This window comes from Topomyia yanbarensis, unplaced genomic scaffold (genome assembly GCF_030247195.1).
Source record: "Topomyia yanbarensis strain Yona2022 unplaced genomic scaffold, ASM3024719v1 HiC_scaffold_87, whole genome shotgun sequence".
In the NCBI taxonomy this organism is placed as follows: domain Eukaryota; kingdom Metazoa; phylum Arthropoda; class Insecta; order Diptera; family Culicidae; genus Topomyia; species Topomyia yanbarensis.
In genome coordinates, this window is record NW_026684124.1 from 59,599 (window position 1) to 78,635 (window position 19,037).

The following is a 19,037-nucleotide window of genomic DNA, read 5'->3' on the forward strand; positions in this document are numbered from 1 at the left end:
ATTTTGGCCAGATTTGGCATCATGCCACTATTCTAAAAGTGTCCTGGAGTGGTATGAGGCCAATTCTGTCCATTTTGTTCCAAAGGACATGAATCCGCCAAACTGTCCGGAGCTGCGCCCGGTGGAGCAGTACTGGGCAATGATGAAGCGGGATCTTCGGAAGAGAAAGAAGACAGTCAAAGACGAGAAGGACATGTTAAGAAAATGGAAAAAAAACTGAGAAACTGGTACCGGATGACACTGTAAAGACTTTGATGGAGGGCATCAAGCGAAAATGCGTTCAATTTTACACTCAAGGCTCCATCGATTAACTTTTCTTTTGATTTTTGAAGTAAATATATGTATAAAACTACCCTAAAATTTTGGTTTGATTTTAAACATTATAAGAAAATTGGTATGACATTTTCGGTGTCGCAATAATTTCGTGTTCGCCCTTTAGAGCTGGCTGCTCGTTTTTTCCCGTTCAAAAGTTATTGCTTTTAAAACATTTGCTATTTTTTAGCACAAATTACCCAATAACTTCTAATTCGCAAGAGATTGACCGATGATCTTTTCTGAAATGTTATGTATCTTGAAAAGACGAACAACTTTCTTGAACAGACCGAAACTCTATCTTCGATATCTAAGAGGTTATGTTGAATAAAACCTTTTAAGAGGTCGTTCATAAACAACGGTCAATAATTTCTAGTGCGCTATAAATAGAGATTTTTGGACTTCAGTAAAAAGGTCCGCAAAAGCAAGGTCTTTGACACTTCTAAATACTTTATCTTGTTATTCATACTTTGAAAAAAAAATGTAGCAAATATCGCACTTCACTATGACTATATCGTCATTTCTTACCATGTGCCTTTTCATTCCTTTTCGCTACTAATGCTAGCATAACCTAAAGCATAACCAAAACAAATAAGGGGCCAATGTTTCCACAAGCATTTTCAACTTTTCACCAATAACATTCACACAATATTTTCAAATAATGTTGCAAATTTGAAAAAAAGAAATATAGTTGGCGAAGGAATTTTAATTTTTGAACCATAATCATAATTATCATAAAGAATCATTTGAAAATTTCCCATTCAAACGTTATGTCGCAGACAGTACCCAGCAAATATTTTTTATAACGAATAATTTGGAATATTCCTCGCCCAAATCCCTGTTTATCCAAAAATTCTTATAATCGATCAACACATTTGAAGTACCGGATCCTTATGTATTCTACATCTCTCTGGTTATGTCGCATATATTACCTACCCATCTTTTTTCCAAATTATAAACTTGCTTGCATGGTTGAGTGAGGCATTATCGGATTGTAGAATTGTATCTTCTGTTATTTTATCCAATTTTAATTTCAAAGTTTACACTCTTTTGAATATTTCCTCTTGGCTATCGTTTAAATATAAAACGTTTTCGGTGATATTTTTTTAAAACTGTGGGTACTGTTTAATTTATAACAATTAGAGATGAATTTATAATATTGAAACTTAATAGACAACCCAAGGAATGTAATTGTTGCATCAAACCAAACAAATGCAGAGAAACCTGGCAATGCAGGAGGCAAATACATTAATTAACAGACTCCAAAATATGTAGGGGTCCTAATTAGGTTGGTTACTCTATTTATCAGAAACTGAAAACTGAAACTCTAACAATCAATTTGAGTACAAGTACTTATATATTTGGATGAAAATGTGTCTTAAAATTGAATTCGAAATCTAACGAATGCTAACACCTTATTCGTAACTTTTTTGTACAGCCCTTCAGAAATGTCCGAAAATTTTGAACTTTATTAAAAATCATAGTTCTTCATGAAAGAGGAAAAGTCAAGAAAATACAAACTTCTAGGTACAAAACTTAAAAAGTTATCGACTTTATATTGACCCCAACACCTAAAAAGGGTAACGAAAATAACCAAGAGCCACCCTATGCCATCGTATTTACTATCATACAAACGACCGCAACAGACGCCTGCTTCATAGTCGATACATGCATCGATTCTGCAAAATCAACTACTTGCCACCATCGTCAGTGTCCTGCCATGCGACGCTCGGCACTGCTTCGGGTAGTTTCGGCTTATGCTCACTAGCCAGCCAGCTATCACCGGATCGGGTATCAAGCATATGATTTTGTGCATCTTTCCGTTCTACTCTCTCCCACCCTACCGCCACCGGCCGATCGGGTGGTTATGCTGCACTACACATCAGCAACGCGGCAGCAGCATATCTCGCTCCGTTTTTTCGTTCGCCCATTCCCGTTTGCGGCGTCTATCGGTGAGGACGTGCCTTTTCCCAAGTGTTCTACCATCAGTCGTCAGCTCCTGCGTGTGTCGGGTGTGTGTGTGTGCGGATCGCTAGTAGCGTCAATCAGCAACAGCCGGAGAATTAGTGCCCGCGCGCAGATCAACCGGTGTGTGACTTGTTTTGCGAGAACAGGGATAGTGAGCCGCGCTCGAGTGTGGAGTTTTCCCCGGGAATCGGTGTGGATAATTCAACAAGTGATTTTTGTCGTTTTCCACAAACGAATAAGCATGCGAAGGATTCTACTGGAGAATACGAAGGGAAAGTGGACCGAAAAGTTGAACTGCTGACCCTGTGTGATCAATCGTTAGCTAAACTAATTGAGATCGAAGCATTAAATTGAACTTAATTGACCAATCGCAAACGAAGTGTTTTTTTATATTTATTGTGTCTCTGTGTGATAGTGCTCAGTGCTTAGAATGGCAGAGGAAAGTCTTCACGTGCCTGATACAAACATCGACTTTCATATCGTTCAGTTGTTTGAACGGCTGGAAAGCCTCCGGAGGGAACCGGGTGGGGCCAAACACTCCAACGCCCTCCAGGGACGAATCAACATGCACAACGAACTTCGTAGTTTGGAGTTTTGGAGGTGAGAACCCGTGTCTGTCGTGTTTGACGTTAAAACTTCCAGGGTTCTAAAGTTGGGTTATTCGGGAATGCGAAACCCCTTCCTGGTTTTTACCTTCGTCAACTGTTTACACTAGATTGAAATGATCAAATATTTACAAACTGATGCCGGTCGTGCACACCACACACTGTATTTGTGTCATTGAGTATGTGTGTGTTGAAACGCGAAATTCCTCCTTCCTTGCTGGAACGTTCCGGCTCCGGACAAATCAAATTGAAAAATATTACTCGGAAACTGAATTGTCAACATTGTGATGATAAATAATAAAGGAACCTCCTGCCGACTCTGATCGCGGGGATTTCGAGAATCGACAGCATGGTTTCGGAGACGGTTTTATCGCTTCAGCTGAACTGCTTAATCAGCGAACTTGTTTATTTTGTTGGACAGATTGGTAGCGCAGTTAATTGAAAGATTATATGCTGATGGTGGGGCGGATCGAAATTGGCGTGGGTGTCACGGCGTGTTGGATTCTTCCTATGGCTAAACATGTAGTACAATATATTTTTCATTCTAATTCTGATATTCTCTTCATTTGATTTAAATAGATTGTTCCTAATTGGATTAAACAGGATTTACAGACGACGTACAGACTGCTTTTTGTTTGGGCGCTGATCGGTTTTTTGCTGTTTTGTGTCCGACAGTGATTTCGTATTCTAAATTGTATGAAACCAAATCACTTAATCTTTCAAGACGAAATACTTAATAAATTTATAATCGGATTTGTAGAACTATACACATTTTGTCATCGTTTTAAAGTGATTACTTTTACAACCAATGATATTGGAATAATTTTAGGTCCTCGCCAAACATTAGAACTTCCAGTATTATATTAGCTTGTTTATGTCAATTGTAACAATTGAGGTTTTATGGAAATTTTATAGCCATTCGTAAAACTTAGATTGCACTGGTAGCGTGCTATAAAACTTCTATTGTTACTTGGAAAATGATCGTTTCAAGCAGCTATAATTCTTTGTTCTGTCCATATTTAAAACCAAAAAATGGACCAATTTTGCATCCACGAATTTGAAATTAATACAAACATACATGTCGTTTCGCTTTCAATGGAATAAACGAAACTACATTATCAGCAGTTATTTTAATTCTAATTGAACTCAGTTTTTAGAAACTCTTTTATTTCGATGATAGAGGTTTTAACCTTAAGGTCATTCGTCTCTTCGGGTTAGAAAAATCTCTTATGAAAAATTTCTAGCCCTATGTGAGGTGTCGGGACTCGAACCCAGGGGCGCTGCGTACAAGGCAATCGATTTACCAACTACACTACGCCCACTCCATAGATTTAAGACACTTTTTTCGGCCAAACACACTTATACCCAAATTGTTTGCTTAAATTTCAATATTCAGTCTCTGGTAAATACTACTGATTTTGATCATAAAGGCCAGTGGGATGTGATGCCGAATGGGGTCATGTTTGGAATACATAGATTCTGCATATTCGAAAAAAAAACTTCAATGTTCTAGGGAAGATTAATGAACTTACCAATTTTACGAATGTTTCGAATCTTCAGGAAGATTTTTATGCAGCATTCAGGGTCAAAATTAGTCAAAAATGATTCAAAATATCAAATTAGATGGGGTTTTAATAAGCTTTCAAGAATATAACCAAAATTTTGCGATTAGTTTGATCGATTGAATACATTGTCGCTTGTCCAGTATTATGAGAAATATTACTGTACCGCTAGAATCGGCATCGAAATCGTAATCCGAAACATCCAAGATCACCATGTACACAATTAATGTATACATTCTCATTTTTGTTTTGTTTGTATTTATTATTAGTATTCTGTCAATAAACCTGTGATTTATGATGACGGTTCTGGATACATCTATGTTTGCCAAACATGACCCTAATCGGTACCGATTCCCACTTGCTAATCTGGTCTAAATCGGTACTATTTACCAGAAGCTGAAAATTGAAACTCTAATAAACAATTTGAGTACAACTATATATAGATTTGGCTGAACAATATTATTTAACCCTAGAACGGGTTTGTGGGGTACATTTGTACCCCAGAGCTATTTGCGATCTCTGTTATTCCGTTATGGTTTATTTTAACTGCAAGCAAACTTTATCATAAATCAATTAGATTATTAAACTTCCATTAAAGCAGGTGCAACCTATTTGTTTCACTTGACCAACCTAACAGTGCCCGCTTAAAGTTTGTCTGGGGTACAAATGTACCCCCACAAAACCGTTTACGTTAGTGTTTTGTCATGTGTATATAATTCGAAAAATTTATATTTTTTTATAAGTAAAATATCGATATAGTAAGCGAGAAACTTGCTTGAAATTGGATAGGCTTGAACATTGCTGAACAATAGAATCTGTTATTTGATATAATAAAGCTACTAGAGCAAAGTAACTAGAAAAGGCGCTTGGATCGTTATCATACTTTTTGGTTTTGAGGACAAAAGAGACAAAACACATTCGTGAATATGATTTGTATAAAATATGTACTACGCACCACTCAATTCCTCATTTTCTGTAGCCCAGGCTCTGGAGCGTACAGTGCACTGCCCTAGTAACAATTTAAGTTTTATGGTAGGTTTAGAGCCACTCATAAAACTTAGATTGCGCATGTAGCAAGCTATAAAACTTCAATTGTTACTTGGGTGGCCTGTCCCTTCGACGCCTTCCTGTTTTAACTTCGCTACTGTATCTTGCTGTACCTTTACTGTTTGTATTGGCGTTTGTTGTTCAAACAAGCATCGGAACAAATACAACGCCGTAAAGATTGTCGAAATCGGCTAGAAACTTCTAAAGTTATAGCAATATTAAGGAAAAAAGAGGATTTTGACGTATTTTAAAGACCTGTTCTATAAAAAATGAAATATTACACAATAAAATGTACAAACCACGAATATTTTTGAAAAGACTGCTTTGCTTGACTTATTTTTAAATAAAAATATCCAATTTAATTATAAATTCAATAACAATTAGGCATATTAGAGCGGTTTTAGCTCTGGGGTACGAATGTACCCCACAAAACCGTTTAAGTATAGAAAAAGTCACGAAACCGTTGTAGGGTTAATTAGATAGTTTTACCTACAGACACTCCATACACGCTTGACTTGCGGAAACAAAGACAGTAAAACTAACAACCATGAATGTAAACTGGCATCACAACAGATCTCACAAGCTTTGCATAGACTTCCTCCCATGCTTCCATTCACAAAACCCGCATGCCCGTTTGGCTGCACTTTGTGACAGTCGGTTTGGCTGCACTTTGTGACAGTCCGTTTGGCTGCAATTTTTTGACACTACGCTAGTCTGTGTAAGAGTCTATAGTTTTACCGTACATTTTCTAAAACAATTCTCATGGCATCACTGGTTTAAGAATGCTTCTTCTCTAAAAATTCAATAATGAGGGAAAGACGAGTTTCGTTATATTTTTCAAATAGGCGATGCAAACTTGTAATAATACGAGAAGAAAGTACTCGAATATTTTTCCAATTTCTTACCTTGAAATTAACATTGAGTCGAATTCCTTCATCGCTACTAGCTTAATCATCTCAACACATAGCAGCACATTTTGCCAAATCACACCACTTCTATGTTTGTACTAAACGATTTATAAGTTACTTTAAACTGAATAAGGCATTTCAGAACTTCAAAACAGAAAAAAAATCAAAAATGATTTTTTAAAGTTTTGATTTGTTTTTTTCCTGAATAGAACATTGCAGTTTAGAGAGATTGTTTACATGGACTTAGAAAATGTTTGATTCCACCCAGCGGAAAGTACTTGGATCGAATTCTAACACCATGTAACAAAGCTCGTTGAATGACGTCATCTTACAATGTCCCATTGAGTTATTGCCGGCCGGTCTCAGGAACACTAATGCAGTTTCCTGGATGAAAACAATCCCATTTGATTTTGCCGTCTTTGTTAATTATTTTCCACCGGGTAGTGATGTAGTATTTATGTCATGTGACGTGTACGTACATGAGCCGTAGAAAAGTCTATTCATTTCAACACACTTGTTGCATACATTCAAAAAGACGCGCATGGTTGCCAAAACGATATATGCGAACATTGATGTCTAATATATGATGTGTCGGTATATATGTTGCTAGTAATAAATTGATTATCATCACGTTAATTTTCATCCTATCATGAATTAAATGTTCGGAAAATTTTCGTATATAAGTTTTAATGATTCCATTTTAGAAAGACATACAAGACATTCTAAAGGTCCGAATTTTTTTTTTAATTTCTACCCATCTCACTTATACTATTTCTACCAATCTCACACACAAAAGCCCGAAAACTGGCAACCTTTGTTTCACAAAGAAAACACTCACACCCCGTTTAAATGTTCAAGATCTAGCAGAATAGTTTCATTCTTAACGTCGTAAGTAAGAACTTTACATGTACGTATAGAAACGAATTAATGTGGTTTACTTGTGTGAAAATTTCTCGGTGTCACATTAAATATTGTTTATTTACGTTTACCTTAAAGACGCTGAATCCCTCTGGATAAAGACTCGCCAACTCTATCTTATTCTTATTTTTTATCAGTAAGTGTCATTCCAATCGAGCACGAGGCCTGTCAAAAGCCCGCAAACCGAAGAAAATCGCTTCGAATGCTTCTGGAACGAGGGCTATTGACGGGTCTCGTGCTCGATTGGAATGACACTGACAGATAAATGGTAAACAAACGATTGACGTGTCGAGTCTTTATCCAGAAGGATTCAGCGTCGTTAGTTTACCTGTGTCTAATTGAACACTTTACGCTGACGTCACAAGTGAACTGAGTGTTTATTTTTGACAGTTCGCTTGTACTGTTTACATGGACTTAGAAAAAATCTTTACCATTTCCTTCGAGCGAATCTAGTTGTCCACAAATTCTGAGCCCATGTAACCAGTACAAGCGAACTGTCAAGAAAAGTGAGCTTAACTCTGTCAGTAAAGAACCTAATAAACAACGTATGATTCAAGAGCCTAACGACCTGTTCAGATTATTATCCAAACAATATGTGGAATCGTTGCACTATATGTGTTGATGTTCATGTATGATTTTGCTTATTAGGGAATTGTTCTATAACACAAGGAAAGAGTAAAATATTTATCACCATGATCACAATAACTTCTCCATTAAGATCCAACTAGAAAGCGACTGATTTCTACAAGGTAACGATACGAAGGAACTCATGATGAATAAAGTTCATGTTCAACAATATCCGTTGGTTTGTTTACTTCGTCAGATTCGCGTGTTCGTCTGTTGCATTCGAACTAACGTAGCTCCCATGTAAACAAACTACCGAGATTTGTCAAACGAGGTTCACCCGGCTTATTTGGTGGGGTTAGATTGGTTTGTGTACAACTAAATTGGCTCCGGCATTTGACATGATCGGTCAATTTGCTCCGCTTAGTATGTCCGCCTAACCATGAATATAGGAACTATAATCTCAGTGACTAACAAACGTGACGAATGAATTCTTGAGCAAGTTTTCAATAGGTCCCAACTACATTGAGAACCTCTCTTTGTTTACTTCCTCTGTCGATTGTTACTGTGTCACATCTTTGGGTGTTACTATAAAACTTTCCATCAATTTTCCAGTATACACCGAAAGATGACGCTCTTGTCTAGCTTACTACACTAAAATAAGGACGGGGGTCCAATGGGAATGTTAAAACGACCGAGTTATTAACAGAAGAAACAGCAAACAAAGAGGGTACCTATTGTCACCATAGGGTGTCTTACTATTTTATTAATTGGCATCAAAAGCTTCGTTGTTGAGAACAAATATAATTACACAAATGCCATGAAAATGGTGGCACTCGTGTTAGATCGATACTCGAAACAAGTGCCACAATTGTCGCTCTACCATTTGACCCAATGCGTTGAACAAAGATGGTAGACGCTGCTCTAACCAACGGCTTCAAATGGGTAGAGTATTTTTTGCGCATTCGAGCCAAAAATAGATAAGTCAAGGCGTACTTCATGAAGAATTGAACCCCGGACCAACAGCGTGAAAACCAAAACATTATTGGAAGCACTTGTTTGCTGTGAAGATTGGGCAGAGGTGGAGGAAAATTGGTTGTTTGCCCTTCACGAGCTAATGTAGTTTAACTCGGGTTTGACCCGGAGACTCCGGTTTTTGGAGGCGATCTTCGGACCACACAATTTTTCATCAATTTTCCCGGTCCTTGTGAAACGACGGATAATTTTTACTTTTAAATTATTGAATTTTTACCGAGTTCTTCCGGTGCTCACGTTGGCTGCTCATGCTGCCTGCTGCTCCTGATGACCAAAGAGAAGAGTTGTGCTCCTGTGGTGACGAAAAAAAGGATTCTTTGCCCCCCGCAAAGAATTTCGGAAGGCACCGCAGTGTGCTTCTCACTATATGATACTTTCCTCTTCCTGTCAGCTCTGGTGGAGAGCAATGCTCGTTTGTCTTATCCTCCACAGCGAGACTGGCTGGTGATATAGGTTACTTAGCCGTTAGCCAAAGAAGTGAATTTCTACAGCCATCTAAATTGACAAAACTATTCGCAAATGGGGGACAATTTAAAGTTTAATGTAAACGGTACAGACAAGTGGTGCACATTACGCTTTGCCAAAACAAAGCACTTAACGGTGAATAAGAGTCAGTTTGATAATTTTTTAACCAGTGCTAAATTAAGAATCTGACGAGTTACAAAGGGAGGGGAAAGAGTTTGAACTTGAACTTTTCGACTCACCTCCGTGTTTCTTTTCGACTCAATCCGTGCATTGAGGTAAAAAACCTGCCGGACTGTCGACTTACAAGAATATGGTGATTCCAAACCGTGACGAAGTAGGACAGGAAACAATCGCGGAAGTTGTACATAAGGTTGCTGACGAAGTTTGATTGCATGGTAGAGGATGACGAAACCTACGTCAAGGCATACTTTAAATAGCTTCCTGGACAGGAATATTATACTTCAACTAAAAGAGGAAAGGTGACAGAGATTTTCAAACACATTAAGCTGTCGAAGTTCACAAAGAAATATCTCGTGCGGCTGGCCATCTGAGCCTGTGGCTTGAAGAGCGACATTTCCTTCGCAACCGGGAAGGAAGCAATTTATGTCCAGGAGTGCCTGGGAAAAAGGAAAAAAACCATGCAGTAATATGCCGCAACCAATGTGTAAGTGGTGGTGCCCATGGATAAGAATTTTCCCAGTATGCCAGATCTCCACCCAATAGAAAAATATTAGCAATCGACAAGCGGAACCTCAAGAATACGCAAAAGATAGTTATCATCGAGATGCAGTTCAAGGCAAACAGGCACTCTGCATCAAGGAGCTGTGCAAAACTTGATGGAAGGAGTCAAACGAAAGTCCCAGCAATTCGTATTGACGAAAAATGAACTCTTGTTTGATCAATTTTTGATCGTAACACTCTTTAATAAAAATCGATTGTATGTGCACTGGAATGTCGAGTGATCGCTTTCATTCAAATTTCTGTCTAGTTTCAACGTTTACTCATGTTTTTTAAAGCATATCCAAGGTCACTAAAAATCACCGGGTGAAAACCTAGCCGGAGGTGGCAACCCTAAGTTTAACCCAATTTCGACAACACAATAGAATCATAACACAGCCTGGATTCTTCACTCCCGAAGGAATATTGAACCCAACAGCTGTATCACTCTTTGCCATACTGGGCTTCGATCAATAGCATATCCTCGAGTTTCAGCTCCCTGTAGATAGGTTCATCTATGTATAGAACCAAAAACTGGATACGCAATTGCATTACTACAGGTCAATTGCATAACATATGATATGAAGTGCGGTAATTGGGTTCACAAAGGTAACACGAATAATACACAGCACGCTGAATATTGCAAAATGTGCTTGGAAAAATGATACAAATTCTACCAAACGAATGGAACTAGTGTTATCTCATTTCACGACAGTAGACACCAGCACCAGTTCGGTCCTCCAACACAACAACACACTACGTATTCTCCAAGTTGTCACTCTATTTAGCCTGACAGTCATTCCTCGCGAGGAGGAATTCTCACATTGAAGGTTTTAAAAGGAAAACTACCTGTGAGTACAAGGTGATAGTCTAAGATGAAGACATCATTGTTCAAAAACACGTAAAAATTGCTGCAAATGATCAAAACTATATGATAATCATCGGTAAAACTATATGTCGGAGACCTATGCTCATAAAGTATCCTCAACAAACCATTGGTGACTAAATTACCTAAAAGTGGCGGCAGCACACCACTTTTAGGATATCCGCCGACACTCAGTTTCGTTATCTCTAGTTGTCTTAACGAAGAGCACAGATGTCGGTTGCTAAGCATTACGTGTATCCATGTGACTTCGTGATATATAAAGGTACTCCATGATCTCGTACTGTTCCCAAAATGGATTCGAAAGACACGTTACTAAAAGCATCTTGAATGATATGAAAAACTCCTGAACTCCTCCATGTTGCATTAACAAGTTCAGTATTTCTTGAATCAATCATAGCTGATAATCCTCTTGATATGCTGATATTATGAGTGAGTTTGTTTTATCCATGGCCTCATCCAAGTCACTTGGAGATTCAATTGTTGGGAAATACCTCTGAAATCTTGTCAACAAGCCCGTTTCGTAGAGGTCTTAGTTCGTAGATTTACGATGTATTTATAATCAGATAACGACTGTTTGAGCTCGTTTGGTACGAGCCAGTTTGCCAGTTCATGCGCAACTCAGTCATAGTAGAGAGTTACATCTAACACCTCTTCACTGCTTTGAGAAATGTTTGACGAATCTCTATATTAAGTAAATGTAGATTTGTACTACTTAAGTATTCCATCAATTCAGTATCTCTCAAATTGATAAATGCGCTGCCACGAAATATTTGGTGAGCATTTGCATCACTATTGATTACCAATAGAAACTTATTTCTACATCCCATTTCAAATCACCAGAAGGCGATGTTGACTGTGACAGCACAGTTGTGAGGCCGGATATAAAACTTGCGTCAATAGCAATATTCACAAATACACACTTAGAAAAAATGAAAATTACATTTGACGTAAACAACATTGCGATGTATTTTGCTGTGTAATAGTGGGATTTTACATAATTTGACATGTGAAATAAAATATTGGGTTTTATTTGATGCAGAACTCGGTTGACTGGACATGGAGAATTGTAAACAAAGCACATTTTTACATGTGTATGCATGCATGAGGCATTCCACGTGGATTTGTCACGCCATGCCATTGGAGAATACTTCGTCTCACGTCGTACGGAAAAAATAAAATTCAACAAAAAGCTCAAACCTTCAATCAATATCTCTAAATCTCAACCCGCCGTCATTTTAAACTTCCCGAAGCACTCAGGCTCAAATCCAATCTTCCGGAGGGGAGGCAGCCTAATTGAATCTGACCGACTCTAATCGATGCTTATCAACCACCCCCTCTCACTCCCACCGTTCTTATTACTTTTCCAGATCGATAACCGCCGAGTGCCTGGCGTCCTTCTTCTACGTGTTCATCGTGTGCGGAGCAGCAGCCGGAGCCGGTGTCGGGGCCAGCGTTTCATCGGTTCTACTCGCCACGGCCCTCTCGTCCGGATTCGCCGTCACCGCGCTAACCCAGTGCTTCCTGCATGTCTCAGGTAATTTCGCCGTGCTAGAGTTAGTACATATAAACCGACCGACCGGCAGGAGTGCTACCTGCTTCTGTCTGTGCTGTGTTCAAAACCGACCGATGTAATTAGCACTGACCCCGGATACGCCAACGGTCTAATTGTTGTGGGCTGAAGGGGAAATTCCAGCATAAATCGGAAAATCCTATTAGATGGTGTTGAATGCTCTGCTTTTGACGCTGAACCAAGATTGTGTTTTTTCCCATCCTTAATCTCTACTCGGATGGCAGGATTTTCCCCCAGCAATAAATAAAGCTTGCCTCGGCAAAAACGATACAATGGGGAGAACCGTTTCCAAGAGTTTTATTTTTGAATTAATAATCACCGAGAGAATACTGCTCGATTCGGAGAAGGATGCTTCGACGGGTGGTAAGTGGGCTGCAGAACGACGCTGGGACAATTATCCTTTCTTGAAGCATTTTAACGTTCATCGCAGGAGAAATGTGTATTATATAAAGTAACGTTCGTTTAATTACTGTGCCACGGTGGACCGGTTTTTTTTTTTCAGTGTGACAGCGGAGATATTGTTCCTTAGCTCACGAGTAACCTGGGCAGCTGCAAATTTAATGAAGTTTGTGCGTCTTTACGACCTGCATAACTTGTTGAACATCAGCATGGAAGAAAGACCAGTGAAATTTGCTTCAAAATTTAACCCGCGTCAAGGATTGAGATGACGGATGACAGGGTCCAAGTGGAAGGGTCCAACTTTTAAAATACCCATTACTCCTGGTTTACCATTACTAGTCACCGTGCAGACTGTTTTCAAAGAAATTTTATTTACTTCACCATTCGTCATCCAACAGGCCGAATTCCAATCATATTGGCGTTAGTAAACTCTCCAGCTATTTTCCACTAGCGCTGGTGGTACTGTGTCTTCATCTCGCAAATCCCACACCGTACGTGTTAATCTCTCAGTTCCATGACGGATCCAACGCTAGACGGCGAAGGGCTCGGAAACGTCGTGGATAAACAGACAGGGAAATTAAAGATTTATAGCAGATCTGAAACTTTTTCTTCCTTTCTCAAGGAGTAGGTATAGTAGCATGGTAAACGAAGGAGAAAAAAGCTGCTATTCAAAAGTGGTGAAAAGCAGCTGTTCTTCATTTCTGTTTTTTAGCTTGTTTTTTCTTCTTTAATTTTCTATGTACGTTCTCGAGTTGATTGAGTTGGGTCACACTAAGAGAGCACTGAAGCGACACCAACTGGAAAGTGAAATTGAAATAGGTACCACTACCCTATCCAAAGTCCTGTTCCATCAGGGGAGGGATCCTGGGGAGCTGCATATTTCGGTACATGCTAAAAAGCGATGATTATGATAATGATACCATTTTCTCCCAAGACAAGATGACGAACGATGGGTGACGGATGGTGGTGTGTCTCGTACCGGTTACTGGCTATGGCAGAGCAAGTTCAGTGAGCCTCTACGAGTACGAGTACGGCGTAGGTCCTGGACATAATAATTGTATGGTATAGGCAGTTGAACTCGGTTACCCCCGGTTCATGACAAAACAAAAACGAGTACATCAAAAGGTGGTTGACCTGCTTTTTGGAAAGTATTTTTTTTGGCAGCCGAAAACTGTGGGGACCTCGCTTGTTCTTTCGCAGAAGGCATCAGTGCTGAACTCAGTTTTTGACTAACTGCCAGCGTTGGAGTTCGGAACATAATCTTTTCTGCAGGAAAGGACCATTTGTCATTTTTCAAAATCATTTATTGACAGCGATTCATTCAACAATTTCACAACACCGTTTCTATTTGTTAAATATGTTTTGCAAAGGGACGTGCGAACATAATTATATTTGCAAAGGGCTTTCGATAAAAAATGACATTTCACCCGAAATCCGAGACAATGTCTATGCTCTGGTAAAATTGCAATTGAGTCATTAAATGAAGAATAAAATTCTTTTCTTATATTAATCGTAAGAGCACAGCTTTCTAAATGTTAAAATATATATGTCCAACCCATAAAAACTTCGCAACGATTTTTTTCTAAGTAAATGTAAACACGTCCTGGTTTGGGACTTCACTATCTGGACTAGGTATCGACTCATCATCTCATGGACCGGACTCCCCTTCCGAAGGTAGGCGTGACTACAGATTTTTTTCTCTTCAGAAAAATCTCAACGACTCCGCTGGAATTGAACCGAGATCAACTGGGATGAGTGGCGGTTACGTTTACCACTCAACCTTTTGAATCTTTTGCAACTACCGCAGTACCTTTTGTTAGGAGTCGAGGTTATTCAATGGATGGCGTGATTCTACAACTTCAATTTGATGAAATAATTTTAATTTATCATTTAACGTACCAAGAACTGATAAAAAGATCGACTACGTATTTTTAACACTAGCTGCATCGGAAAGGGCCGAAAACATAAAAATGCAATTGTCAAAAGTCTTGGGAAAGAAAGAAGATCTGATTTTCTCAGGCAGGAATAAGATGGTATAGCTTTTCCGTCGCACATTATCTCATATTTAGTGTTTATCCCGGATGCCCTCTAATATCTATAATTCATGCTGTTAATGGTTTCAACATTTTACCAAAGACGCCTACACACAGAAAAAATATTGATAAAAATAAGAGTTTTTCACTCTTACAAAAAACAACCAACACATACTCTTAGCTTGAAAATAAAACTTTTATTTTGATTACTATTCTTCATTAGCTTAAAAGGAAAACTTTTATTTGGATTATTCTTGATTAATTTAAAAGATTTACATTCAATCTGATAGTAGGCGTTGGTTGTTTTTTTTTGCTAAGAGCGGATCACTCTTACTTTTACCAATATTCTTTTCTGTGTGTAATGACATGTTGAAATATCCGCATCCAATGACATTTTGATTATGAGAATCGGTCGAAAAAACTGGACTTAATCTATTTTTGTCAAATTAGGAATTCTCGCGAATCATTCAAGAATTTGATTCAGTTTGCTTGAAATATTGATGCGCCACTGCAGCACTGTTTTAAAACACCTTTGCAAGCATTTTGAGAGCTCTTGATTGACAAATCAACCAAGTAGGAGCTGATTCAATACATAGGTTAGGACTGGATCAAATTTGCCCGCGATTTTGTTTTCTTCTCTTATAATCGTGTAATCGATATTGAATTCATCCATACTTTCAAACAATTTTTTAAATTGTTAGAAAAATTCTCACTGCTCCGAAAAAGGAACCCGTTTTAAAGTGACATTTTAAGAGAACAAGACGGCCTGAAGTGAACTAATTCATTCTCTTTCTAGCACTCGTTTGGAGCACAGGTCTGAACCTAAGGGCATGTTCAGGAGCGTTTTATTTTGTATAGGAGTTACAAAGTAGAACTGGAACTGAAACATTCACATCCCCAGCAGAGCGTTTTTTATAATTTCGAACAGTTTTGTTTTAAAATTTAAAACTGTTGTACGACTCCGTTCTATTTGTTGCTGATTTTAAAACACGTTTAGCACTGTGTTTTAAATACATGCAAAGTTTTCAGCACAGACACTTAGACCCGATAGACTGGGGAAAAATATATTTGAATGCAGTAATGCTGAAGGAATGGTGAGACATGAATTTTAAACTGAATAGAACATCCGCTACAACTGCTGCTGGGGACAGCAAGTTCTAGTTTAAAAATTTTCAGTTTTATACAATAAAACTGTCAAAATTATGAATCTAGAACTGAAACACTCCTGAACATGCTCTAAGACAAGACCGGATCCGTTTTTGTTCCAATTTTATGTCAGAATGGTTCAGCTCCTGATCGGTTGATTCTGACTTTTTGCCCCGTACGCAATGTTACTGACGGGATAGCGAAATGATGCTTGGCAGTGTTGCTTTATTTATAGGAAAAGATTGACAAATAAATCGTTGAAAAAGTAAAAAGGACTAAATTGAACAGAAATTGTGCGGCAAAGTGAAACAAGTATTTATCATGCATTTACCGTATACGTGGTTGATTAACTTTAACAAAAATAAGACAGAAACCAGACTATAGTCTGAAATTTTCGGAAAATGGTTTCATCAAACCTTACTAAACACCCACGGCATGGAAAAACGGTAGCCTTCATCAATATAGTGCATTGAAGATACAAAATATTGCCGGCATAAAATAAATTAACAAGACTTCATTTTCATTAAAAAAAATTAATTAATTTTCATTAATAAAAATAGCAACACTGGGTGAACATGTGCGAAAAGAAAAACGTCGAAGGAAAAATAAAAAGCCGATTGTCACGTCTTGTCTTTGGTCTGAACTAAAGAGACTAGAATAACAAAGAGACGCCATTTTAATTCAGTGAAAACAATTCAGCTAGCAACCAGGCTACAGGTCACAAGCAATACTGCAAATGTGCAAGCCTCACAAAACTTTGTTGTTATTCCGTTTGTTTCTTATAGCCAATAAAAAATCTGTTGCGTCTTCTGGTCTGCTGAGTTTCTCGACCAGCTAAAACATAGTTATATCCGCAGGAATAGCAGCAACAGCAAAACCAAAATTAATTGTTTGCATCATTTGGTATTCGTTACCCTCGTACTGAATTTCGTCCTCCCATCAAATCAAGCTATTTTCTTTTTGGCGTTTCTAAACACTATGGTATTGTAACAAATTTCGTTTGAGGATATAATTTTTATCTTTAAAATATTTAGTAATTTTAGATTTTGTTCATTTGGAATGACATTGATAGTTAAATTGGAATTCCAAACGGAACATGGCGTCTCTTTGTTATTCTAGTCTCTTTAGTCTGAACCAAGGCTTTACGTAAATGAACATATCACGCCTTTTTTTTAAAGGGCCAATAAACAAAATGACTGCATCGTGTAAAATGGGTTTGAAATTTTGCTAACATAATTCAATCTGCTATTTGAAAACCAAGGTATCAAAACAATGCGCCCATTCGTTGTAGTTTGATCTATATTTTGATAACATGCAATAATTTCTGAAGATTTTACTTTATTTGAGCGGATTTTCGCTCAAAAAAGATTATTGGCCCTTTACTTTCACTGTATAGCACATTAGTCGTTTACATTGGGCCCTTTGATAAACTTCAAATGTTTTTGGCCTGTTGGCTATTAAGTATGTTTTTATGTTTAAGAAAGTATTCTGAACAGATTTAAAATGTTCATAGCATAATTTCACGCGCATTTGATTAAAGTATTATTAAATTAAACGAACAGGATTGAGATTGAGGAGTTCTAGAGAAAATTTTCAATATGACATAGATAACATTGAGAGCCTCTCTTTGTTTACTTTCTCTTTCGTTTATTACGACGTCATTACAACACTTTGCACTAATTTTCCAGTACATATCGAAAGCCTACGGTTTTTACTAGAATATTATGCAAAGAGTAAAGTAGTAAATGTTGAAATGGACGAGTAATGAACAGAAGCGAAAGACCCCAAAGAGAATCTCTCATTGTTACTTACGTCCTATTCTAAATTTTATCTAGAGTTCTAGTTCTACTGATTTGTCCCAATTTGATTATCAATCAAGATTTTGAAGCAATTTACACCTTGTACGGTTTTTTTTATATATTTGACAAGCATACATTGCTTACTGGATATTAAACTTAGCCACATGGGTTAGGATTTTTGACAGTTATCCCAGCAAAAGGATTGGGATGAAGGTAGTTCAATTTAACAAAAATAATTTTTATTTGTTTTGCGTACAAAAAATATCGAGAAAAATGTTCGAGTACGTATTTTCACCGTCATCTGCATTGGCAAAAATCAATAACAGCATATGGCTTAGTGGCCCAAATAGGTTCTTTACTAAAACAGTTAACCTCACTTTTCTTGACAGTTCGATTGTACTGTTTACATGGATTTAGAAAAATTAGTGGACGACTAGATTCGCTCGAAGCAAATCGCAAGGGCCCATATTATTGGCTCGAATCAAAACTCGTCGAAATGTCAATTGACGATAGGTTCATCCGGAGTGTTCATTTGTGTTTACATTTTGCTAGCGTTGCCAATTTTATTTTGTGTCCACCACCCAATGCGGCTACGCAACATCGCTTAAACTAGGGATAGCCCCTATGTTTAAGTAAGCCGGGCAAACGAGTGGATCACAGGTTCGCTTGCTCCCGACGGCGGGTCGGTGGCCACCTCGCCCGGCCTCGGTTATGCGTCTAAGCCGCATCGAAATGCTACCCTTTAAACATTCTAACTTGAATCGGTTGTGTCACCGGAGCCGGAAAACGAATTAGAACCAGCCAGCATTCCGGCTGAGCTTAACTGGGAAGTTTAGTAAAATTTAATCTAGAAATTAAAATTTTCTGGCAACGCTCCAGCACCTCGTTGAATTCTAACGATTTCACCACCTGCGCGCCAGGTTGACGATATGAAATGAACTTTGTTTACTTTCGACAAGTTTTGATTCGAGCCAACAACATCCAGCCGTACTGTATTCAATTGAATACTTACGCTGACGTCACAAATCTCGACAAACATATGATTACGGCCTAAAAGCTAACTGTCAAAATCCACTTTGAATGGAAATTCCAGACAAACAAAT

At 38.1% G+C, this 19,037-nt stretch overlaps 1 protein-coding gene across 1 annotated transcript in view; it reads left to right on the forward strand.

Moving 5' to 3' along the window:
• Positions 1 to 2,199: 2,199 nt before the first annotated feature.
• The window catches only part of LOC131696185 (neurogenic protein big brain-like), a gene marked incomplete at its 3' end in the record, with an annotated part of 77,974 nt that continues 61,136 nt past the window's right edge, over positions 2,200 to 19,037 (forward strand). Inside the window, exons 1-2 of the mRNA XM_058984727.1 lie at positions 2,200 to 2,880; positions 12,355 to 12,521. Coding sequence (XP_058840710.1) covers positions 2,711 to 2,880; positions 12,355 to 12,521 — 337 coding nt within the window. The remainder of the gene's footprint in view (positions 2,881 to 12,354; positions 12,522 to 19,037) is intronic.